This window comes from Emydura macquarii, unplaced genomic scaffold (genome assembly GCF_026122565.2).
Source record: "Emydura macquarii macquarii isolate MOO-44397 ecotype Brisbane River unplaced genomic scaffold, CSIRO-AGI_Emac_v2 contig_450, whole genome shotgun sequence".
Taxonomy (NCBI): Eukaryota; Metazoa; Chordata; order Testudines; family Chelidae; genus Emydura; species Emydura macquarii.
In genome coordinates, this window is record NW_027130587.1 from 6,688,073 (window position 1) to 6,714,891 (window position 26,819).

At 45.0% G+C, this 26,819-nt stretch overlaps 1 protein-coding gene across 2 annotated transcripts in view; it reads right to left on the reverse strand.

Moving 5' to 3' along the window:
• Nucleotides 1–26,819, reverse strand: part of MYBBP1A (MYB binding protein 1a) — a 74,630-nt gene that overhangs the window by 20,187 nt on the left and 27,624 nt on the right. For both annotated transcript variants that reach the window (XM_067537882.1, XM_067537881.1), the window contains exons 22-23: nucleotides 25,651–25,782; nucleotides 23,085–23,153 (exon numbers count right to left, since the gene is read on the reverse strand). In XM_067537882.1, the coding sequence (XP_067393983.1) occupies nucleotides 23,085–23,153; nucleotides 25,651–25,782 (201 nt within the window). The remainder of the gene's footprint in view (nucleotides 1–23,084; nucleotides 23,154–25,650; nucleotides 25,783–26,819) is intronic.

Below are 26,819 nucleotides of genomic sequence, written 5' to 3' on the forward strand. Positions count from 1 at the left end.
CAAACAGGTGGAGAGATCACTGTTATTTCAGAATCAACCTTCAATGGCAGTGCAGTGTATATGGTCTCTATAAATCTATAAGCAACCTTCTGTGTCCTTTTACCTTGTATTGCACTCTAGCTCTGTTGGCAAATGCATTACACACAAAACCTACAAGATTGGACCTGGCAGCCCAGCAAATGCTCCATTTCAAAAGGAAGCCTCCGCTGGAAATTGCAGCTCAAAGCAGACGCAGCCTTGCCCTGGAGTAAAACGCACTCATTAAACCTACATGTTAATAGGACCATGAAGAGGAGTATCCAATAGAAAACCAATGGGAATTTGCAGCCTTCTCACGTGACCTTCTCTAGTCCAGAGATTCTATTGTAAGTCCTCACTTCGGTACAGGCGATGCACAAAGAAAACAAAAGAAACACACGAGGACACTACTCCAATAATTAGCGTAAATATGCTGTGGGATTTAAAGGGGACACTTCCCTGACAACAAAATGTCAGGAAGAAAGAGAGAAAGTGAATTCTGTTCACAGCTAGAAACACCGTATTGCTGTCCACAGATACGGTCACAAAGGGCTAATTTCAATCGGGGTGTGTGAGGGGGTAGATAAACCTCGCACTAGCATGGAAAGGGTTACGGAGCTGCTTTGGGCTGGGGTGGCCCAAACCCCCTGCTCCGGGGCATCATGACAGGATGAGAGGAGTGGAAAAAAGGCAGCTCCACTCGGCTGGGGGCAGCTGGAGAGCAGGCTGCCAAGCTACATGGCCCCTGCCCAGGCAGGAGGAGGATGCAGAACCCTCTGCTGAAGGGGAAAAGAACAGAGACTTGTACTGGAGCCCAGTTAACTCCGAAGTGGACTTTGATGCTCCCAGACTCCCTCTGAACTAAGAGGCTCATATCCTGGAGGGAGGCTCCTTACAGGCTTTTCCTCACCTCTCTTTTGTTTAACCCCTTTTGCTGACACAAAGAAAAGCCTCCATTTTGTAACCACGTGCTACACCTTAACTCCGCAAAGAGAGGGGCCCCAATCTGCCTTCATGCCATTGCCATAGCTGATGGAACTCACGGACACAAGATACCCCAGAGACTTACTATGGGCAATAAGAACATCCAAAGTTACAATGGCAAGGAATAAAGAAATCACAAAACAGGAGTTTGGGAGGCATAAACAGTGACGACAGCCCAGGTTCTCAAGTGACTAGGGATTTTGAGACACTTCAGAGAGGCCTGATATTTGGAGGGCGGATGCTCAGCACTTACTGAGAATCAGGTCTCTCAAGTCACGCACCCACAATTATTAGTCACGTTTGATGCTCCTGTTTCTGCTCTATGATGGTCCCACCCAATCATTACTTGAGCTCTTCTGCAACGCAAACCTGTCCCTGCTGCCCTCACTGGGGCTTTCCACTAGATCACCATTTTACAAAATAAAATACAATAGCAAGAGGGCATCCTTGAGTTAATCGACAGGCCTGAGATGCAGTTTAAAGAGGCCATTGTCTTGCCTTGCATCCTGCTGCAATCAAGATGAGTTGCCTGGGCAAGCGTTATTGAAATAGCAAAAGGAGAGATGATGGATTAAGGTTTATGTCCCTGACTGAGGCCCTGGAGTTATGGCCTTTCCTTTACTCTTGGAGTCACCTATTCTCTTATAGCTGCAAGAAGGCAACTCTCCACTACACTCGGTGCATGCAGCAAGACATGCCATAATTGGTCTCGTAAGCCATAGCTGCCCCTCAGTTATAAGAAGTATGTGATAGTTAGTGCCTGCCTGGAACATGGTGGAAAGAATCTGTAACTCTGGTTAAATCAACATAAATCTAGTGACCTCTTCTGCAATTTCCTTTTAAATAACCCAACTAAGAGTTATTGTGCATAAGTGAAAAGCCTGGTTCCACACTGTGTGTCTCCACTCCTGTTATCATGGTTGCTATGTTCCCTGGAGATGAGTCACTCCTGTAGCCCTAGAACCTTAAAAATCCCACCTCTGCGGCCGGGAGGAAAGGTTCAGTTATATTTCTGTTGTTTTTAAAACAGGGGTTCGGCCTGTTCCAATGGAACCTGCCCCACAGGCAGGTAGAATTGTAATGGCTGCAGTTTTCGAAGGTGCCTCACAACCCCCTTGCACCCGTTCATCTTCTCAGATGCTAATTGCAAGTGGTGACTTTCCTCTTTTCAGAGAATCATATTCTTACTCGAAAGACTTCAGTTTGGCATTGCAACAAGTTCTCCTTCTGCATCAGCGCGAGAGGCATGATGAGTTAAGAGGTTACCTATTGCAACGAGGATTATAGTATAGTCAGGGGTGGTTTTAATCTCCAGGCCCACATTCCTCCCTGTCTACTTTACATCCAAATTCCTGCACCAGGCAGACTGCGTACCGACAATGTATGAATTGTGGCTATCAATAAATCAAGCCTTGTAACATCAATGCTTCACTGTCTTTGAAAAGGTCAAGAAATTAAAGCATCCTGAAGTAAGTGAAAGAAAGAAAACTGATCAGATTCAGCAGGTCTCAAATTATAGCATGAGAGAGACCTATACAACTGCAGCACCCTCTTCATTAGAGAGAAATACAAATACCAGTCCTTGTTCTTACCATTTATTTGTACATAAAAATGGAGCTTTGATTCTATAGCTCTGCAAAAGGGACAATCATGGACATCTGAAACTTGCTGGTGCTCAGACGTGAAACTCATCACACACCTGGGATGGTGAATGACAGCACCACAATGGACTGGAAATTACCAGCCCTTCACTATAGTTTTATAGCCCTGAGCCAAGATGATCTATTGTCAAAGAGCAGGCCCCTGAGAAATGTCAAGCTATGGACCTGAAGGCTGGACAGATATTAAAAGCTGCTTGCAGAACAACGGCCCGTGGCAGCCTACTGAAATTAAGAGGAATTTAGGGAGGGATAATCTGCTGTGTGAGTGGGCTGCCTTAGGGGGCCTTTCCTTTTTATTTATATAGTGACACTTTAAGAGGCACGGGAAAAAATTCTGCTGGGAAAGAAAACAAAACTCACTGAAGTATATTTATAAGACTCAAATTATCACCCACAAGCCATTTCCTTTCAGGTGCACTGAGAAACTACTTGCTCTCCTCTCTTTACAGTTAATATTTCCCTAAAGGTCAGAGTTTGGCTGAAAGGAGATACATAGAGGGCACGAATACAATGCATAAGTAACTCAAGGAGTCCAAATGTGTCAGAATTTAGCTAGGGAGTCTACTTAAGAACACCAGCCTAAGCTTTCAAACATGACGAGTGAATCGGGGTGCCCATCATTACAGGCCTGGTTTTCAGAGGGCGAGTGCTGAGCACTTCCAAAGAATCCAGCTCTTTTCAAGGTGCCTCAGGCAGACAGCCCAAGAACTGAGGCACCTAAAATTACTAATCACTTTAAAAAATGTAGGCTACTATTTTTTTCTATGTCCAAGTGAAGGCGCTGGCAACCCAAGAGGTGGGCAGGGGAGAGAGACCAGAAAAACCTATATGTATGTAAGATGTCTATGAGCCAATGCTATTTATTTTTATTTAAGTAGACGCTTAGAAACGTGCGTTGGGTACATGTAAATGCATACAAATACAACTACAGTTACAGCACACCCACAATGCTGTCCTTGCCCTGAACAGCGTGCAATCTACTGGAACTGGGAAAAATATGTGCCGCAAAAAAGTTTCCAACAACATTTGCTTGTTTTCCACTCTGCGAAATTAAATAAAGGGTTTTTTTTGGAGAACGTTTTCATACATAACCCAAGAATTTTGGAAGAGATATAAGCCCTTATATTCAGGGCACAGACCAGCCTCTAGCTGAAGAGGATCAGGGAGCGACTGTCCTTTTGGGCCGCATGTATCATAACTGCCTCCTCCATGATTTTTCCCCCCCTCCTTTGAGGTAGCTGGTCCTGGCTAGTGTCAGAGACAGGATACTGGACTAGATGGACCATTGGCCTGATCTGATCTGGGAGTTCCTACATTTTAAACTGGATGTTTCTAGGGGGCAAGAGAGATCAACCACATGCACAGGAGCAATCCCTATAGGGCGTTTGGTTCTAACAGTTTCAGCCCATGGGACAGAGTCCAGCCATGCTCAAGTTCTCTTCCCGCCTACACCACCAAACGTTTCATGTGGCACTTGACAAACAAGCAGTATAACTTTGTTCCCAGTGGAGTCAGAAGGAGTTTTGCCATTGACCTCCCTAGGAGTGGGGTTAGGCCCATTATTTAGTTGTGGCTCGTGACAGCCTTGGGAGGGAAGTAAATATGTCATTCTCCCCATTTTACAAGTGGGAAAACTGAGGCTCAAGAAAATTATACTCAGAAAAACCACCTTTTCTCAGAATACCCAGGAGTTCCTAGTTCCCAACCCGGGGCTTTATCCATTAGACAATGATGTTTCTAGAACGCACATATCCCTTCCCACCACACTGCACCCCTGAGATATCTGAAATGAAATTTGCAAGTGAGCTGGGTTAGATCCCATGACCAGATGAAAAACTTTATATCCCATTCTGGGTCTTATAAATTCCCCAGCCAAACCCATTATTAGAAACCAGGAACAAAATATTCACACCCTCCTCCCACCCCAAACAAATTCATCCAAAGAGGATATACACACATATCCATCCACAGGAGTAAATGAGGTAGAAATGCTCATTATTAGTTCATGTGGGAGGAAGAAAAGGAACAACAACGGTTCGTAATGCCAATGCTGTGGTTTTCTGCCAGCTTTGTTTGTTTCTCTCTCACACGAATGTGCATATCAATTCAGCACAAACATTCAAAGTCTCCTTTTCAAATACTAACTGCACACTCACTGCAGTAACGGAGATGCATTGGGGATTCCCAAATCTGACCATTTCCCTTACAGGCTAAAATAAAGAGCAGTCAGGCTAAGATGCCAGGATATACACCATGCCTCTATCTTTCCCAATAAAGCGTAAGCCGTCTAATCATTTTAAATGGCAAGTGATGGGCTAACCCCCAGCAACACCACCATTATTCTCAGGTTGACCAATCAGATGTGGTGTGGGCACTACACGGGAGACAAGACAACAGTTCCCCAAATCACCAGCCCAAACAGTGTAGGAAAAGGGAGTTTTAGCCACTGTGCAGTTAGCAGACAGCACATGGGATTACAGCCCTCTACAAGGGTATCAGAGTCACCGTACAGTGTTCAAAAGATGAAGGCACAGTCCAAATCTCAGTTTGTATTTTACATATGGTTACTTGTTATGCGGCACAGACTCACTCAGGCACCAGTTTCTGACACAAGGACAGACAGCGTTTTCCAGTTCTGCACGTTTTAAGAGGATGGCACCGGTAGGAGACATTTGAAGCAAGTTAAAAGGTATCACACAAACACAGAGATGGGAGAAAGCCCCTAAAGTCAGCAATTAAGAGCTACTCAATGTCTGGATTTTTATTTAGTGTCAAGTCAGGACCGAGTTACCGCAGCATTTGCAATTTACTGTGGCACTGCAGAAGTCAGAACACTTCACACTGCCACAACACCATTTCATCTCAGGCCCTCCAAGCATTTTGCAGACAATAATTAACCAATTATGCCTCAAAGCTCCCCTGAATTAGAAAGTTAGTGGCAGTCCAGAGAATAGAACCCACTAGTCAGGCCATTTCGACCCAGGATCATACGGGAACCACTAGACTACACTCCCTGTACATTAGTATTAGCAGTGATGCTACAGTTAAGTCTGAGGGTGCAGTTTTTCAGCAAATCAAAATACAAAGGATTTTGCTTTACACCTATAGCTGTGGCAAATGTAGCATAGATGTAGAATTTCCACCAATTTTGAATGTTTGCTACCAGCTTGGCAGGTGTGGAAACCATGACAGATGGAAAGCTGTGGAGTATCAGACCCTGTGTTTTCTTCCCCCCTTTTTATATATAAAATCACAAGAAAAATAAGCTACGTTTGTGCAATGAAAATCTTAACCTTAAAATTGCATTAGTCAGGAAATTCAGAGTTATTTTGTTGATATCTAACATATGTTGGGAGAAGGCAAATTGTATGGGCAGTTTTACCCATGTATCAGAGCAGCAACGCAGAAACGCTCTTTCTGAGACCTGGGTTTATCATATTTGCAATCATGTTCCCCTTTTAAGAATGCAACCTTGATAACTGCAACTGGGCCCCCAGAAACCAGGCATCCCCCATCCCAGTTCAATATCAGCGGAGACCTCATCTCCTACAAGAAAGAAGCCCCAGGAGCAGCTGTCCCTAACAGGTTCGTGAGGCTTTCAGCCATTCTCTTCTCTTCTCAGCTACAGTAGGCCTAGAGGCCCCAACAGAGATCAGGGGTCCATTGGGCTAGGTGCTGAATATATGCCCAGGAAGACACAGTCTCTGCCCTGAAGAGCTTAGGTGACTTGCCCAAGGTCATACAGAGAGGAGTCTGTAGCAGAGCCAGGAATTAAAGCCAGATCTCCGGAGGACTGATCTATGCTAAAGTGAGATCAATTGAGCTATGTCATTCGGGTGTGAAAAAATCCCACCCAAGTGACGTAGTTGGGCTGACCTAAGCCCTGGTGTAGACACCACTAGGTCAACGGAAGAATTCTTCCGTCACTGCAGGAAGTGTAGTAAGCTGCAGAGTTCCTAGTGTAGACATACCCTCGGTCGCAGTCCAGTATCTTAAGGGCCTCTCAGGCCACATCTTCACTAAAAAGTTAGGTCAACCCAGCTGTGCTGCTCAGGCGTGTGAAAAATCCACACAGCTGAGCAACGTCATTAAGTTGACTTCACCCTTGGTGTAGATAGCGATTGGAAGAAGTCTTACATCGACTTGGCTATCACCTCTCAGGGAGGCGGATTACTTACACCAACGGGAGAATCCCTTCCATCACAGTCTAATCTCCTCTTAGTTATGTATTTCAGTCTGAATTATATATTCCGCCAGGAACAGTGAATGCAGAATGCTGCAGAAGTAGTAATAAAAAAAAAAAAAAAAAACCCCAACAAACCACCCCATAAAATGCACCATGGACACTGTGCAGTAATGTACATGGTGGGGTCAGAGGAGGAATTCACTGCTGATCTCAAAGGCTGTAAACTTATTCTCTGAAGCACTGAAGTCTGTGGTAACTGCCAATCATCTAATATTTTGCAAAATCCATTCTCACTAAACCGTAACAAATGGGTGGTGTGTGCTCCACATGCCGCACTAGTTAATCCAATGGAAAATTTACAAGCCCAAGAACAAAATTCTCCTTGCCAAAAATTTGGTGCAACAGGGGTACGTACAGGGGAAATTATGACACTTTACTCCCCTGTTTTAAAAGGTTACTGAGCCAGCTAGATGGATGAGTGAAATTTTGCAGACTGGTTTAATCACCATATGTGAAGCATTTAAGTGGTACTTTATCATCACATTTCACCACTTTTGACAAGTAAGGAAATTTCACCCAGTATACTCCAACCACTATTCCTAGATTTTTAAGCTTTTATGATTTAAAGCACTACCAGTGTTTCAGAATGAGCAATTCTGCACTGCAACCCTGAATTATCCAAAGCAGACAGTACCTGCCACCAGATTCCTGCAGCAGTAACTAGATGCCTTCCACTCTAAGATCCTTTAAATAACTGATGACGGCTTGCTTATTAGCACATTAAAAATAATCCCATCACACTCCAGACACATTTTGCTCCTACAGCAAGTGGAATATCTGTGCGGCGTCTCCTTGCGTGAGAAAACTATCAATGGATGTGTCTTAAGTCAACTGTTTTATTTCTAAAACTCTGATTCAGAGAGTCTCTCTCCCCCTCCCAAGCTTGTCTTTAAAACAAGTTAAACAATGTTCAGTAAACACAAGGGCTGCTGTGTTCTTATGAACAACTGTAACATCCAGCCTCAGTGATTCCTCTTCCTAACGAAAACATAGCTGCCTAGAACTCTAAAACCAAACCACCAGGACTCACCTGCGGTTTTAGCAGCAAGTCACTAGCTCAGCAATGCTGCTGGGCTTGGGAAAAAAACAAACCCAGGTAGCAGGCACCTGTTAGATGGAGGACTAGCCCCATTAAGCAGAGTCAACCAGTTAAGCAAGATGGGACACTGACCAGTGAGGTTCAAGAGAAATGACCTGGTAAGAGAATTCTGGCATTGCCAGCGGCTGGCAAGGGAAAAGGCACTGGTGCTTCTACCCTGGACCCTGCTTCGGAGACACCATCTTCCATATTTTATGGATTTGAATCTTCACTCCCCGTTAGCTGCTGAAAGAGATAAGGAGCTTTCTGTTTCTTCTTCCCACTCCAGAACCGGCTGGAAGGAGGAAGAGATCGCCACCATTCTATCCCTCCCCCAGTTCCGGCTTTGTTGGCCTCCTTTCTCTTTCTCATGCCCTTTCCTCTGCTCAGTGGCAGCCCTGTCAAGTTTTAAGGAGTGTTGACGATTTCATTGCTGCCCCCAGGTGCTCAACGGCACCTATGACTGCTCAGAGGGCCGTCACTTTCACTGCTGCCATTGAAGGCTTGTCTATGCTAGACTTCTGCCACTTTGAACTATACCAGTATAGTTCCAGTATATACCAGCATTTATACTGGTACGAAAGTGCTTATGCTGATACAGCTTATTCTAGTTCAGGAAGGGGAATAAGCGATGCCAATATAAGGCACCTTTATCTGCTATTGCTGCGTCCACACTACACTTGTGCCCCAACAGGGGAGGAAAAAAATGACACCCTTAACTTTTGTAGTATATACCAGCCCCTAGGCAAAGCTATGAGCAGGTGCTGAGGCCACTGGAGCAGTCTGTCTGCAGACTCAGACAGATCACACTGCATCCATTTACACTCAGGAAGTTTTCTTCACAACCACAAAGCTAGAAGACATTCTGCTTCAATGAAAGCTTAGCTTCTATGGTAATGGGTGACCTGGGCCCCCACATCCATCAGAGAAACTCCATTCTCTCCCTGCTGGAGAGTGGATTTTTCAAGCGCTGTTCCCAGGTAGAAAGGTACCAGCGTTTGGATGCAAAAAGAAGTCTCTATTTCATGTTTATATCTCCATAGAAAGAGGCGCTCCTGTCCCCATACACAGGTTGGCTTCCAAAGGCAAAGCCACTCTGGCTCAGATAAACCCAGGCAGAGAAGGGTCCTTCTTCCAGCACCAGATCCCTGCACAGCCTGAGTAATGAATCTGACAGGTCCAACAGCTACAAAAGGGCAACAGGGAATCAGGGGAGTAGGAAGCTCTGAGTACAGCTATTACTTTAAACACCACGACAGCTGCAGTGCATCCTGCCGCGGTACTGCAATGACAGTTATCGCCCAATAAAAAAACCGGTAGAAGAAATACAGAACGCCTGGCTCCAATATGCAGTAATAGGTGCCTTATAAATGTGGAGAATAGTAATAAATATAACTGCCTTCAAACACCTTTGGAAGTTTGCTACAAGGCATTAGCAAGTATTTAAGGTCCTGATGCGTTCTCTATGGTCTCAGGTCCGCAGCGTAAGACCTAACTTAGTGCCTTTGGGGCAGAGCTTCACTGCAAGCTTAGACAAAACGACATTAAAGTAGAATTAAATGCTATTTAAAAACCCTTCTGTTTGTAGAATATTAATGTTCTGCTGAAGACAGGACGGCAAGGTCCCTTTGCTTGTTCCCAGGCACCGGAGCTGCATCGTCATCAAATTGGACCCCAAAACAGTAAAGTCAGGTGGCCCTGAAAAATGTCATTACTTCACTGATGCAGGCAAGACACATCTATCTATCTATCTGACTGCCACTGACAGTGGGTAGCACTGCCCTCCAGTGACTCAACACAGGCCCAAAAAGGGCATTGGGGGATCCCACTGTCAGCGTCTCCCAGCAATTCCAGATCAAACATATTCAGTTTATAAGTAAAAGGATGTTTACCCCCACGTCCTCCCCTCAACGGCCAGCCCCACAAACTCCCCCTCCCCCCACCCCAACCTCCAGTCAAGCGAAGTCCCTTCCATCTTACACAACATCCCCAACTAGTGGAGCTTCTTCTGCTTAGCGTCTCAGTGAGGCCTGTGCAGAAGACCCATTGGCACAGGTGTAGCTGGTCAGAACTCAATGAACCAGGATGCGCACAACATGGAGCTGAATCCAGCTGCCTCTCCCGTAGCTGTGTGGTCACTACAGAGCTAACGGAAGCTCAGTACAGAAATAACATTTTACTATTTTTGTTTTTATTTTTCAAGTCAGCAGATATGCCTAATTCACCTAAGCAGGCATCTCCCCCTCCTCTCAGCAGTTTTCAGAGTGATTGTATAGTAGTTCAACACAAAGAACAAAGAAAACATATCCTCAGGCCCTGCAAAATTCAAATATTTCAGGGGGCTTCTCATTTTTTTGCTTCTCTTTCACCATAGGCCACTGGGCAGATGCTATCGATAAAGTGACTTATGAAAAGAAAACCCACCTTGATTCCCTTGCCCCCCTCCAATCTGACATTTCTGATTAAATTAATCAGAATAGATCTAACAATCCATATACTAACTTCTTGTTTTGTTGAACATGAAGATTTATTTTCCTTTGAGGTAAATATTGACTGAAGCAGAAGGGCCAATCAGTCTTAATATTCACCTCAACGGAAGTCAATATCATCTCATTATCCTAAAATTTAGAAGAAAAAAAAAAGTATACTGATGCCAGAGAGGTTAATTAAGTGACTCGCACAAGGTCAAATGGTGAACTAGTGGCAGAGCTGGGACCGGTGCTCACAAATGCAGATATAGTCTCCCGTTCTAGTTACAACAACTCACTGTAGGACTGGACTGTCAGCAAGAAGCTTTGGAACTGCATAATGTATGTTGTGCTGTACATCCAGCAACTGGACCACATGGTGAAGATCTAGTTTAGTTGGATGCTTTCACCATTGCCAACAGCCCAAGTGTTCAAAAATCATGATTCAACCTCCAAAAAAACGAGTTTTTGTTTTTTTTAAATATCAAGAGTTTTAAGACTAATAATAATATTTGCGTTCTTTTTATTATTCACCTTCCGGTTTTAGATCCTTTATAGTTCAGGTTTGCAAAACCTTCTCCCCAGCTGTGAGCCCTAGAACCTTCCTTTTGATTTTAAACTGCAAGCAGAGATCCTCATGGAATACCACAATAGCTAGGGCTTTAAAAAAAGGTCAAATATCACAAGCCTCATAATAAAGGGTTAGCAACCCACCTCCCTCCCTTACTCAGTCTTTTCTTCTTCCTGAAAAACAAAGGTCCTGATCCTGCCAACACTGAGGCACTTGAGTAACTTCACACACCTAAGGAATCCCACCAAACTCCATGGAACATCTCGTGTGACTGAAGTGACCTGCAAGTACATTGCAGGATCAGGGCCAAAGAAAACCCGTCTTGTAATATAGATCCTCCTCCACACAATTCCTGAACTGGATGGCTCCCCTGGTCCATAATGCTGGCTTTCCTTAATTCAAAGAGGCATGTGTCAGGGTTTATTTCAAGGCTATTCATAAGGAGGCTTCTGCATAAAGCTACCTAATTAAAAAGAGCTTGCTAGAGCCAAATTCTCAGAGAGATTTAAGAACAAAACACACACAAAGAAAAAGAGAGAGTCCTGATTATCATTTTGCCCATGCATTCTCTCTCTTTCGTTTGTAATCCTTAATTCACTCCACAAGAATCGTGACTTTGCAACTGGAGGACAGAGGTTTTCATCTCTCTTTAAAACGCTTACCAGCCAGATAATGGAAAATTAAAATTCTGATTCACTCAAGTATCAGCTTTTGAAGTTTAAATGTTAAACCTTTTTTTTTTTTTTTTTTTTTTTTTTAAATCACATCAGTAAAGATGCTGTCAGGGAAGAGAAAATGCTGGAGCACATATTGGGTCAAACAATGCAGTTCCAACAATTAAGGCAAACCCGCAAACCTTAGTACTGGCAGGAACACTGCGAGGGCGGTAGTGTTACATTGTGAATAGAGCATTGGACTGGGACAGGGAGACCAGGGATCTCTGCCACTGGCCTGCTGGGGTATCTTGGGCAAGCCACACCAGGGCTCTGTGCCTCAGTTTCCCCATATATATGAAAGGGATAATGACACTTTGTAAGGCACTTGGGATCTGTGGATAAAAGCATTATAGAACATCTACGTATTATTGTTACTACCGATGTAACAGGATAGCTTGTGTAAGTGGAATCAATAGTTATTATTCACTTGAGTTGCAAGACTAGGTCCCACTGCATCTTCCCACACGGGGCATAAGAATCCCTGGGTTCTGTCTGTATTACAGCTTCCATCCTCGCTGCACTCCTGGCCATCAGTAAAGGCCCTCTTTAGGATGGGGTAGTCAAGTCTATAAAATAATCTCTCATCACAGGTGCAAGAATCTAAACTTCCTCCACCCAACAAAAGCCAAGGAACACGTCAACACTGCACATTTGCTATCCCTGTCATTTTTGGCTTTGCAGTACGTGAAAGGAAGGCAGCAAGCAGAACAGTAGCCATGTACAAATCTGAGAGCAAAGCAGTGATTTCTCTCCTCGGGTCAGATGCTGGTCCCATTCAAGGCAAAGGAAAAACCGCCAGTGACTTGAATGGAGCAAGATTTGACCCTAAAAACCATAAAATGTTCTTTACCATCCTACTTACATCCAGACAATCCAGCTATTCATTCGCCCACTTCATCAAAATAAGCAAACAAAAAAGTCACCCCCCCCCATTTTCTCCACTTTTAATTATTACGCATGTTACAATAACTTTGTAACCGAACACATTTATCCCACTCGTTCCAAAGACATCTACCCTTCCACTGACTAGACCAAGGGGCTTTGCTTAAAAGGAGGAGAGAATGCACCGAGGTGGATTACTATCAAATGCACAACTCTTTAAAAACATCAGCTCCCCATACATCAGATAGCAAACAGAATTCAATAGATTAGTCAATCACTCAGTCCTGCAACTCATTGCGGACTAATCCACTGGACACAGGCAGGGCTCCTACAAACCCAGTCAATGACTCCAGCCAAGAAAGCTGGCAGAAGTTCTTGTTCTCAGCTGTAACCTGTAGCACTGAAGGAAAGAGGGATTGCAAACTGATCTGCTGAGCATCATTTAAATGATACAGAGGGCCTCCGTTCTGACAGAGTAACAAAGACAAAAAACACCCTTCCTCGGTCACTGGGAATTTGCTAGAGAAACTATCATCTTGCAATCAAATAATATTTTACATGCCCTAATAACCAAAATGGAGGAGACAACTGGGGTAGAGACCAACCTTTTATTCTTTGTTCGTACAGCGCTGAACACAATAAGGTCCTGGTCCAAGACTGGGGCTCCTAGATGCTACTGCAATGTAAATATATCATAAATGACGACAGAGACAAGGTGAGGGAGGTCCTCTCTCTTACTGGATCAGCTTCTGTTGGCGAGAGAATCACGCTTTCGAGCTACACAAGAGCTCTTCTTTAGGAGAGTCTCATAAAGGCTGTGTAGCTCGGAAGCTTGTCTCTCTCACCAACAGAAGCTGATTCAACAAAAGATATGACCTTACCCATCTTGTCTCTCTAATGTCCTGGGGCAAACACAGCTACAACAACACTGCAAATGAACAGGTAAGGACACACATGCAGGGCCATATTTTCAAACAGAACTCAGCACCCCAAAATCTGTCCATTTATTTAGGTGTCTGAATGGTAGTCAAGCTCTTATTGAAAATCTGGCCCATGGAGACGGCGTGTGTCTAGTAGCTACTAAAGCTGCTGGAGCAATAACCTAACTCCTCTGTTTTACCCACAGAGTAGGGACAGCCTGGACAGCAACAGCCGTGCAAGCTTCTCCCCCCTGCCATCAAGAACTCATGAACTTGATGCAGAAGTTTGATTCGGGGGCCTCACCTCAAGGTTACTTCAAGCCCCCAAGTCTATCTGGTCTTCACCATTTCTGCTGAGACGGATTAGTGCCAGGCATGGGTTTGTGTGCGTGCAATGCAGACATTTGTCCACCAGAAAATGGATTCTGATCAACATCTGCAACAGGCCACTCAACAGCCATCACATGGCAACCAGAAAAAAAATTACCACCACCATCTAAGGGAAAACAGAGTGAGAGATGATATTTCAGAGGAGGGACACACAAGTGTGTATGATGTTCCCAAGAGAGTTTGAATGCCTACTAAGCCACAAAGAGCTCCATCTATGACTGAGATGTACTCCCAGTTGATAACGAATACAGGCATGTACCACAATAGAAACTCATGCACTGGCTCCTCTGGATCCCTTGCTTATTTAAATGTTTCAGGCTCCCCTGAATGGGGTTACATGGTACTTTTTATTTTTATTTTATTTTAAATCAGTTCAGCTGAACAGGTGAAAATAAAAGTGGTTTATAAAGCAACTCAGGCCAGAGGGCTGCATTTAAAAATGGCACAAGGCATGTTTCAAACAACATCAGAGGCTATCTATAGATTCAGCAGCAGCACCTTCCAAGGAAAAACTGCTTTCTTTGAGTTTTCCTGAGGCAAACAAAAGAGTGTCAGATTCACAATTCCCTTTCAGAAGTGGAAGGCTGAGATGGTATAATCTACATCCACAGGACAGCTCAAAGGTCTGGGAATTGAATCTGCAAGGAATACAGCACTCTGCCCATGATCAGCAAAGCCTGGCAAGACACACGAGTATTCCTGCGGAAGTCAAAGGGACGACTCACATGCCTAGAGTTAAGCAGATGCTTATGTGCTTTGCTGGATCGGGGTCAGAGTAGCACAGCACTGCAGGATCAACCTCTATATTCAGCTTTTCCCTCAATTCCACCCAATTGGCTTAGACCACTCTTCTCTTTAAGCAAAAGAAGGGGAGAAAAAAAATCAGGCAGAAAGCTGTCATCAGGTTTCAGTGCAGGCACACCTGACTTTTACAGATACCTCTGCTCTTAAAAGGCTAACTGCCACAATGAAAAATGAACAGAGGGAGGTCTACAGGAGACACCTGCCGCTATACTGCCCTGCATAAAGAACCACAGAACTTCATCCAGTTAACTGAGGCTCCCAAATGTCCACCTTGTCTCTGCAGGACACAGTGCCACGCCCGCCCCCTAGTGGCAGCTCTGTGAAAGAACGCTCCCCCTAGCAAAATACACAGCAAATAGTGAAACTCGAACAACGAGGAGAAAAGAGAATGGAGGCTGCTTTAAATGATTGAGACCTGGGAATCATCATCATCTTCCTCCCTCCACCACTCCTTTCAAGTCACATTTGAAAATGAAAGGAGGTGGTGTACAAGTGGCAGCGGTACTAATCTGGGCAGGTTTCAAATTTGCTTCATTACCAATAGTAGCTTATGCAAACTATTCCGTAACGAATTCTCTCTACCACCCGCTGGAAAACATCTATGAAAACGCATTCAAAGTAAGGTGCATTAGTGTAATGATTCATTTGTTGATCACAGGCATGGGCAGAAATACAGGCTTACCCGGGGGGGGTGCCAGCTTTTGATGCTGTGCAGCTCTTCAGCTGTACTTACCGTGTTAAAATTTAATTACTTTTCAATTTAAAAAATTTCCATGAAACAAACTATTCAAATGCATTATTGTCCCCCAGCCAAAACCACTTTTGGCAGGGTTTAGGGATCATTTTTCACTCTCATGGCAAAGGCAGCTTTGGCATGGAATTACTTTGATTCTGCAACGTTTATCGCCCTACATTTAGCGCTCTTAGAGGAGGCTCCGGAGACACCAAGAATAATCAGTAACTTGCCTAGAATATATTCTAGATTAAATACATTTCAAAGGGTTTCCCATCATGGGCTACTTTATAAAATGCATTTTGAAACCGTGATAAATATATATGACATTTTGAACTCCATCTCCATGCTAAATGAAGCCTCTATACTCTAAGAAAAGTGATTTTTGTTTTGTTTTATGTCAGCTATGCCCTTACACCTGCCTTGCAGAATTCTAGCCAAATCAGCCAATGAGAAGAAACTTGTGTTCTGCTGGACAAGTAAAATATTCTGTTTCCCTGGCCCACCCCCACCCAGATCCTCAATCTCCGCTGAGAAAAGGGAGGTGAGTCAACTTCATATTTCACTTGCTACATATTTGTGGCTATGCTGAAACGCTGAGGTAAATACAAAGAATCCAGATGATTGTGTTTAAACAAACATATAGCACAAACTGCATAACACACACAATGATGAGTATTTCCCAGACAAGCAGGACATGGAAAATTTATTACTCCATTAGCCCAGACTTGGACAAAGGTCTTGAGATTGGGATCTCTGTGGTTTTCCATGATAAGGGGACTAATTTTCCATGGTAGTGGATGTTTTTGCAAGATGAACTCTTCTCCATTAGGAAGCAGACTGAGATCAAAAAATAATGTCACGTAGACCACTGAACCACCATCCAAACCCACCTGAGTAGATTCAAGCAATGAGCAAGAGGTTCTTTTCCCCACTGCTGATACACAGAGCTGTCATCCAGTTGCCCAAAGCCTTTCCACTTTGGAAGGTTCATTAAAATGACTAGAACAGCCTTTAAGAGAGAAATCTTCACTACAGACATTACCTCACGCCAACAGATTCAGAGTACGTGCATGGGTGTCCTTCAAGACAAAACACTTTCTACTTAAACAACCAGAGTCCTGTTGCACCTTAAAGACTTCGGGCATAAGCTTTCATGGGCTGCAACCCACTTCGCCAGATGCATGAAATGGAAATCACAGATAGGAGGTGTGTATATACATCTAAGGGTGAGAAACATAACAATGGGGAGGGCAAGAGCTAACAAAGTCAGTTCAGTTGGAGTAGATGAGGCCTATTCACAACCGTTGATTAGAAGGTGAGAATGTGTGAACAGTGACGATTAATTTTTGTAATGAGATAACCATTCCAAGTATGTATATATACATCTCCTATCTGTGATTTCCATTTCATGCATCTGACAAAGTGGGTTGCAGCCCACGAAAGCTTATGCCTGAAGGAATTTGTTAGTCTTTAAGGTGCTACAGAACTCTCATTGTTTTTGCTGTATACAGACTAACACGGCTACCCCTCTGGAACTTTCTACTTACTTTCTCCTTGGAAAATGGCAGGGAATTACTTAAACCCTTGTGAAATGCTCTGTGCTCTGCTTGGACGCACCTAAACGGCTTCTGCCCCTTACCAAAACAATGAGCGAACACCGAGCATCCGATCAGATTTTGCTACCGTCTCAATGGAACACATCAACAATTTAATCCAGGGGCAGCTTGGATGATGACAACAGACCTAGGGCTTGTCTACACACGGCATTACGATGAATTAACTAAACCTGCAAAGTCAACGCACGTAAGTTAAAGCACATTAAACCCACGTGTGGATTCAGAAGCAAGATGGCCCTAAATTCACTGCGGCTTAATCCTCCGTGGAGGAATGAGAGCATCCACTGCTGATTGGGGGACTAAAAGCACTTTAATCTATGTGCATTCTTCACAGTTCGCCCATCTGTAAAAAGGGTATAACCGCACTTTCTGTCTTCCACCCTCTTTTTGTCCTGTCTATTTGGATAGCAAGCTTCTCCACAAAAATGCTCGCAGGGCTTTAACAACACCACATTAATAGTTGCAGTGGGATGAACCCAAGGCCACAGGCAGTTCCTGAGCTCAGTGTTACTTTAGTTACTCACGCAATGTATTGACGTTCCTAAAAATAAAGCAGGAAGCCATTTCTCACCTGAGAGTCAGGAGAGCTCTGGTATGTTGCTGAGTCGTGCAACGATCTCTAGGATGAACTACATACCTTGATCCCCTGTTTACACTCTGGCAGCACAACAAGCATAAACCAACCCTTTCAGGAGCGCCTTGAAAAACAATTCTTCACCCAGCGAAACAAAGCGCATGGAAGCAATTTGAAGGTCAAGCTCCCCAAGGAAACAATTGCAGCAATAAGATCAAATTGCATTAGGGGAGTAGGAGGGAAATGAACATATATTTCAAAATAGAATTTGGAAGAAGGAGTTCAGTGCTCATGGAAGCTGTCAGACTCACAGCACTAGAAGCCAACATCCCATATACTCAAAAGAACAGCAGAGACAGCACGCATGCCTCCCACGCTTGTTAATATGCCGCACACATTCTGCTTAACTAATCACGAGCATTGGAATTGCCAACAGACCCATACACCCCAGAAGTTCAGTGCAATTCATTAGTGGTGGGTTAGTTCAAAGGTCTGGCACAAGCAGTCCCGCTGGCAGTATAAGACATCGTATTATTTTCCTATGCTAATGTGTGTGATCAAAGAGCCTCCTGCCAACTTCTGGTTGTACTATTTTGATGCGTGTGCATGTGTAAAAAAGAACCTGCAATAGTATGGTTACATACAACTTAGCGTAAGGCTAGTCATGGCACGAGACCTGTCAAGGCCATCGCTGCATACAGATGAAGGGCCTGATCGTGCACCAACGAAGTCAATTTGGCCACTAGTTTCAGTGAGAGCAGGATCAAGGTTAGCGGTCCAGATTTTCAAGTGTTCAGCACCCAGAACTGTATCCAACAAGCTGAACCCTACAGAAAATTTGGCCTGTAACATATTGTCTCCTGCACTTACTGCTCTGACTTGTAAGAGAACCTTACAGATAAATACCAATGCAGGCAGAATTTAAGGCTCCAAGAATAATCCCATCCAATCCAGAACGTGTGTAAACCAATTGATTAAAAGGTCTCTATCACTGGCAGCAGCAAAGTAACACATGCCACAATAAACATGAAATAGGCCACATACGTAGAGTTAATTATAGCAGAGATCTAAATTACCTACACACACTGTCCCAGCTGAAAGTGTTGCAGGAGATGCAATTAATAAGAGAATTTACAGATTTTGAGCCTTTGTGAATTTTTATTATGTAAAAACACACACACCCCAGCCCTTTAAAGGAAATTGAACATTGAAAGACATTGCAAAGGGAGCAGCTGCCACGGAGAAAGGGGGGATAATTTCAACAGCTTGCAGAATGTTAGCCTGAGATGGGCATGTCTGAAGCATCGGTCCCTGTTCTGTTGCCACTCACTCAGGAGGAATACAGCATTTGGAATGCAAGCATTGTATCCAACTACAAACGTCAACGCTCTGCACTTCATCAGAGAGTCTCAGAGCCCTCTACCAACAGGAATGCAATGAGCTGCACAACACCCCTAAATAGGAGGGAAGGTTTTACAGCTGAGGAAAGTAAGGTACAGCACAAAGGGGTTAACTGCCTTGCTCAAGGGAATATAGCTGGATACAGCTGACAGAGCAGGTCCCTACCGCTCCATCCTGCACCTTAATACTAAGGCCCATCCTTCGTGGGTATGGACTCAGTCCCACTGGCTGGAGACTGCCTTTGGCATGGGGCTGAGTCTCCCGAGCATTGAAGTGAAAGGGAGTCAAAGGCGTTCTGCACCTCCCAGGATCTGGCCCCCATGGATGAATGCAAAGACTAGCCTGGCTGTTAAATGAGACACTACCTCTCCTGTTTGCAGGGTGGGACCCTCGCTGGAACTGTAGGGCTGGAAGGGACCACAAGTCCAGCCCCCCTGTGCTAAGGCAGGATCAAATCACCACAGACCATGCCTGAAAGATGTTTGTCCAGCCTGTTCTTGAAAACCTCCAATGGGATTTCCAAAACTTCCCTTGGAAGCCTATTCCAGAGCTTAACCACCCTTATAGTTAGAAACTTTCTTCCTAATATAGAACCTACAACTCCCTTGCTGCAGATTTAAGCCCATTACTTCTTGTGCTACCTGCATTGGACATTGAAAACAAGTGATCTCTATCCTCTCTATAACAGCCCTTAACATAGTAGAATACCATTATCAGGTCGTCTTCTCTCTTCCTGCCCCCTCCCCCCCGGTGTGCTTTACAAAGAAGATGAGCGTCATCAGCCCCATATCACAGGTAGGGAAATTGAGGCCCTCGAGAGAAGTGACTTGCACACAAAGTTGCAACATTTTAAATAATTCAGCTTAAAAACCACATTTAATTCAATTGGTGCATCTTTATGTGTAGACCAGACCTCATTCTCAACCACCCCCTTCCCCGAATCTCTCCGGTAGAGATCCTGTTCTGTAATAATTATGAGGGTCAATGCAATGGTCTTATTAGGTACTTCTACTGCCCCCATTACTGTAATATATGAGCACCTCACAAGCTGATGTATTTATTCCCACAATACCCCTTTTTGGGATGTACTATTATCCACACCTTACTGATGGGGAACAGAGACACTAAGTGACTTGCTCAAGTCTCAGACGCAGCATGTGGCAGAACAGGGCCTTGAACCCAGGTCTTCTAAATCCTATGCTCACACCCTACCTGCTTTTTCCGCATCTGGGCATAGACTCTTGTCTTCAAAGACCCTTCAATCATTAACCTACACTGATGAGTTTCCTGAACAAATCCTGCTGCTTAAAACTATCCAGCATCATCTCAAGAGCCTGCACCAAGGTCTCCCAGCCCAATCCCTCTCCCAGAATCAGAATGGTTTTGTAAATGCTACATAAAGGAACACACCCCCCAGCGATGCATTGGGTCTACAAATGGATTGTTACTACTTAAACACTGTGCTAGTGCCTGGAGGCTGACCCAATCACAGCCCCTTTGTGCTAAGACCTGTACAAACACAGAAAGCCACTGTGTGCTCACGCTCATACACACAGGTTTATGACTGAAACTGAAGGTGCTGCCCAGTATTAGTAACTGTTAACTCTTTGTGTGACAGTAGCACCAGCGGCCCCTTAGCAAGAACAAGGCCCCTCACTGTGCTAGGCGTCATACACACCCGAGAGAAAGTCCCTGCCCCCAAGAACTCACAATCTAAACAGACAAGTCAACACTGGGCCAGAAAGAGAGGAGCAGAAAGGGGAAGTGACTTGTCACGGTCACCCAGCAGGCCAAACAGGAAACAGAACTCACGTCGCCCTAGCGACCATGCCATGCTGTCTCCCCACAAGTGGAGTTCACCATTATTTAGGGGTTCAGCTGAATGAATCCACTAGACACCCCCCGTAACCCAGGGTAAGAGCCTACATGCTCCATTCACCATAAACTAACTGTAGAAGTTAATGCAAAAGTCCAAAGCCGGGTCTGACTCACCCTGCTTTCTTAGCACAGCTTCTTCCTGCAGGCTCTGGTTGGGACATTCTGCCCAGCAGCAGATGATAGTCTGCTGGGTTAATTGACAGGCTAACGCCAGACACCTGTCAGCATACCCAACTGCTCCTGAATGCCCTACACAGCCTGACTATCCCTGCAGCAAGTATAAAGTCTCTTCACAGGGACAAGGGTCGGATTCTGTGGTTCAAGAGGCTGTGGAACTCTCTGTCACCAGAAGTCATTGGGGCCAAGGACTCGACAAGGTCCAAGGACATTCATACGGCTGTTACCCAGATTTATCGTAACATCTGACACTGGAGCCTGGATACTCCGCTAGATGGACCCTGGGTCGGATCCAGTCCAGGATAGCCTATGTTTCTAGGCACAGTACAGATGGCACAATCCAGAGTGAGCCAAAGGAGGCTTTAATCCACTTTTGCACCTTCAGGATTCTGGGCCACAGCAGCCCTTTGTATAAGTGAGATCCTCCACGGAGCAGTTCTAATTTACGGCAGTTTCCCAAGGGCTGCCAATGAGCCATGTTGCATGTTACAGTGTGCTTTGCCCCGGGCCCCATACCGCCCTAGGGACGGCCCTGCGCAAGAAGACTCAGAAGTGCAAAAGTAAAAAAAAATAAAATAGAAAACGGTCTTGAATGTATTTTAGGCCATTGTGCCTTTTATTGCAACCATGGTAACATCAGGTAGAGTGAAAACCATGAAGGGGTACGTCAGGTGAAACCTTGAGACCGTAGGGATGCAGTTTCTAAAAAAGGTTGAAAACCCCTGCCCTAGAGGAAAGAGATGTTATTCCCCAGGGGAGAAGCAGAGAGAACACCACGAACAAAGCTTTCTGCTAAGGATGCTGCACAGTCTCTCGAGGGCAGAGCCGAGAATGTGCTTCAGTTAATTAATTTGTTGGTAATGAACGGAACCCATTCTCATTTCTATCCACCAAAGTCATTTCGGGCCCGGTTCTCATTTACACCAAGGTTGCTCTGGCAACATAAAGGGGCGTGTCAGTGTAAGTAAACATCATGGACACTGGCGATATAAGGCAGCCTGAGTATATGTGAGTATCTGGCCCTTCGTGTTGTAATTCCATTGCTGTTCATGATCAGAGACAGGACAGCGTAAGGCCACTCCTGGCTGTGGGTTTCTAAGCAAGATGCATTTTACAGCTGCAGGTGGGGAGGAAGGCGGAATTAGAAAGACTATGCCATTGGCCTAGAGGAGTTTTCATGGGAGACACTCAGATGTCACAGTGATGGCTGCAGGTATAAAAATCCTGACAGACAGGCTACGGTCAGATGGGTGTGAAGCAGCCTCAGTGGGTAGTCATCCCCGGTCATGTTTTCTCAGTAAGGCACCACTCCTACAGCGAAGCACAGCTCACGCCATTAACAAAACAAACAAAACACAGTTCCACTGAACAGGAAGTCTCCTGCTAAACACAGAACTACGTGGCCTGGGCAGCAGAAGATTGCTGGCATTGGTTTACTGAGGAGAGAGCACTGCCTGGAGGGTACTGGGCACCTAAGGCAGGCGCAGGCGGCGAACCTCGGGATTGCTGGCTCTTGGCATTAGAAGATATTAGACATTTCCTAATACGATGAGTTAATAAAAGGAGCTTCTGACCCACAAAGCATCAAGCAGTGATTCAAAGGCAAGAAGAACCAGGGCATCCTCTACAATAAGACCAGCTCAACCCTGCCAGGCGAGCGCTGCTGTGAGGTGTCAAGCTCCTTGAAGGAACTACTGAGTAGAAAGCAGGGAGTGAGAAAGCTCAGTGGCTGAGAGAAAACAGGGCGCCACCAAGAAAACACAAAGCCTTCAGAACCTGCCTCATGCACCCGCAGTGGGAAAGCAACAGCTGCAAGAGAACTTTCCCTGGGAAGCCCACTTTGCAGAACCGGGCAACTCCAAAGGCAGCAATGGACACATTACACATCAGCCGAGCCAATGTGATTACGCGCCATCTCCAAATTGCTGTTCGAAGCAGCTTTGCTTCCTTGCTTTCCCTCTTACCTGCTGATGCTGCCTGGCTCCCCCGGTGACAGACGTGACAACGGTGTCTATTAACGGCTTACACATGACCTGTAACAAAGAAGGACCTGGCTGTTATTAGTGCCTTGCTGCTAGGCCTAGTTTGTTTTTGTTTTTTTAAAAAGGCTTAAATTTTAGTCAGCTGTTGTGTGTGTTGATACAGCACATGGTTACGGGAAAGGTAACCAGCTTTGCTCACAGCAACCCGGGCAAAACCGCAGCTCTACTGAAGTCAGTGACAAAACTCCCATTGTCTTCAATAGGGTCAAGATTTCACCCTCTGTTTTGCCCAGCACTGTGGGCGTAAAACCAGATCCTGCAAAAATTTATGTACCTCTACGGTCTCACTGAAGCATAAGAACACCCAGAGTTCAGGTTTGTCTACAAAGGGAGTTAATCCTGATCAATTCCATGTGTGGATGCTCTTATTCTGGAACAGAATGCTTTCTTCTGAATTAGCTTAACCCACTTTGCAAGTGCTTTATCCATCTTTAAATTCACACCCTCACTTAATTTATTCTGGATTAGCTTTCATACGTAGACAAGCCCTAAGAATGGTGAATACTAAAAAAACCAAGCAAGAGTTCTGGAAGGGATACTGACTCTCATGCTTCAGAGTGAAATCAGCCTGTAACTAATGAGGGTCAGGGAGAAAGTTTCCCTGCAGACCGGTTATTCCATAACTGCTCATTGCAGAGATTCTTGCACCTTCCTCTGAAGAAGCTGGTATTGACCACTGTCAGTGAGATGGTACCAGGCTAGTGGACCTCAAGTATGATTCAATTTAGCAACTCTTATGCTCCTAAATGAATCTGCCCAGCTTCACAAGCATTAGGAAACCAAAAAGAACAATGCAAACAACATGGGTGCACACGGATTTTAAACATCTCTGATTTCATTTAAAAATAATTGTAATTATTTGTAATTTGCTCCGACGAAGCACTTGCCTATCAGAGGCACTCCCAGTACTTTGCTATATGATGGATCCATCCCGAACTCTACGTGCATTATTTAAAACTACAGAGACTCAAGAACAAGCTTCAGGAGGGAATTCAGACCCCTGCCAATGACACAGTGAATAAACAGGCCTGGCAACCTGTTAAACTGAAACACCACAGTACCCTCATAAAACATCATCTTTAAATGGGAAAATTCAAACACAGAGGTTTAGGGCATGATCCTGAGAGCAGCTTTGTGTCCTTAGCCCCCATTCCCTCCAGTGAGAATCAAGAGCACATGGCATCTTACAGGACCAGGTCCTAAATAAGTTGCCCAACAACAATGGAAAAGCTGGGAGTAGACACATGAAGCCCTCTGGCCAATAGACAGCATTTGCCCTTCCCATATTTCATTTGTCAATTTGGGTGGGGCAGGACACAGCCTCAGAAGGAAACCAGCCTTCAAGAAGCTCCCGCTTGCCAGAACTGAATTAAACCAAGAATCTGAAAATGAAACCACAGATTACACTCATTTTCAGTTGAACATACTGGGGTCTCTTTTCCTTAATTAAACAGGCATGAGACAGCTGTCCAATGACTATTCCCCATTCCCCACAAATGATAACATCTAGAATGGCTGAAGCATCACAGAATTTCAGCAGAGGTTTGGTGGGTTTTGGTTTGTTTCTTTTAAACCATCACCTCCTTTTCTTGATGGCCCCAGCTCAGACACTCTATGATCATATCTTATTGCAAACACTATGCTCTCCAGGAAGCTAATTGAACTGCCACAGCAGCCCAGAGAAAGATTGATGTCTGCATGTCAGGGGTCTGATCGGATTTTTATTTGGGAACAGAAATGTGTTCAGGACAAATAATGCTCATTGAGTCCAATACACCAAGGTCAGATTTACAATGCTGAAGATGCTGGAGAAAGGGCCCTCCTAAAGCACAGCCTCTTTTACCCAAAAGCACCAGGAGTGGCATATCCTCTAGCTGTCCAGAGGAGGTGAGAGGTCCAGAGAACTGCTTCTTGGATAGACTCCCGGAAAGCCAGCTGGCTCAGGTGGTTTAGAGGCAGCCTATTAAGAAGTACCAGTTCTAATCAGGTTCAAAGCCTCAAAGCCTTTGGGGTCATGACACTGCTCCACCATGCAACCTTCAGACAAATGAGATTGGAACATGTGCACTGCAGTGTGGTTTGAAGGAGACTGAGAAAATGCACTCAGAACACCTTGTGTGTGCAGCTAAAAAGCCATTGTCCGGAAGCAGTTGGATGAGAATTGCAACCCTAATGCATCTCTATTATCTTGGGTACAGATACCAAGCGAATACACAATGGCAGACTTCATCTTGCTAGGGCCTCAAACAACATCCAAAAAAGAATGGCTTTTCAATTCAAATTTCTACACCAGCACTCCCAGTATGATGCTGCATTAATGGCAGAAGGTAACTATAGCTCACTCCTCTGCGTGTTAAACTTAGCACGCTGAAATCCTTGAAAGTTTTACAGCTGTTTTGCAGACCTGCAATGAACTGAAAAATAAAACTCACCACTTTCTGAGGGGTTGAATTGGAACACAGAGTACCACATTCGTAGCAATGCTTACCGGGAAGCGGTTGAAAAGATCACAGAACATGGATCCCGTGAGGGCACTCTTTCGCTTGGTCAAGAATCCATTCAGAGCCTCCTGATACACCCTGGTCACTCTCTTCAGGTCCAGACAGCCCGTGTCAGAAAGCTGGAAAGCGCAGCACGGAAAGATGAGCTTGTGAAGCAACGGGAGCAATTCTGTTTATACCAGAGCAACAGGGAGAACATGCCAAGATTGCCAAAACTTAACGTTCTTGGATAACTTACATACTGGTCCCAAACAAGGTGAGTTTTCGGGGCTCACTTCTCCATATTCCTCACACACCCAAACTCATGCGAGCTCTGGGTGTGCAAGGTAGGCAGGATCAAGCAGCATGTTAGACCACTTGGCTCTTATCTGCTGCTTTTCATTTACAGCTCTCCACCCACTTTACAAAAGGTAACCATCCTGAGTCGCATTGTACAGATGGGGAAAACTAAGGCCCAGAAAGAGACTGACACTGGGATTTTCAGAACAGCTGAAGATCCCTGCCCTGGTCATGCAGCAGATCAGTGACAGAGCTAGAAACAGCGCCAAGGTTTCCGAACTGCCAATCGACCGGACAACATTACCTCCCATACACAGGTGAGATACACCATTTGCCAGGTTACCACCAACTAGTCTCAGCTGACAGCAGTGCAGAGTGGTTCAGTTTTACAAGACAGATTCTGGTTTCCTAAAGAACTGTCCACATTTGGGGTGGAGGGTATCTTTGACATGAGAATCTGTGGGAATACACATGGGGCTTTTTCCCCTCCGGCACCCGTTATTCACCCTGTAAAATTACTCTGGTCTCCTTGCGACGGTGGAGCTTTTCTAAGTCTGGCTCTTGTGTCCAGGCTGTGCTCTATTCCCACACTGCTGGGCGCTCCAGAACACGACTGGCAGCCTCCTGCAGGGGGGACCCCGGAACACAGAGACCGAACACCCGTCACTGACAGCACCTGCTGGGAATCTGCCTCAGGTCGCCCGCTTGCACACTTTCTTTTGGGGACTGTTGCATGGATTGCCGTTGGGCTACAAAACTCCAGCCTGCTTCAAGGAGCGGCACTGGGCCCTGTGCGTGATTTCCCTTTCCTGATGGGAGATTGCTTCCCAACACAGTAACTCATTTCAAATGGTGCTCCAATGCCGGCTGTACACTC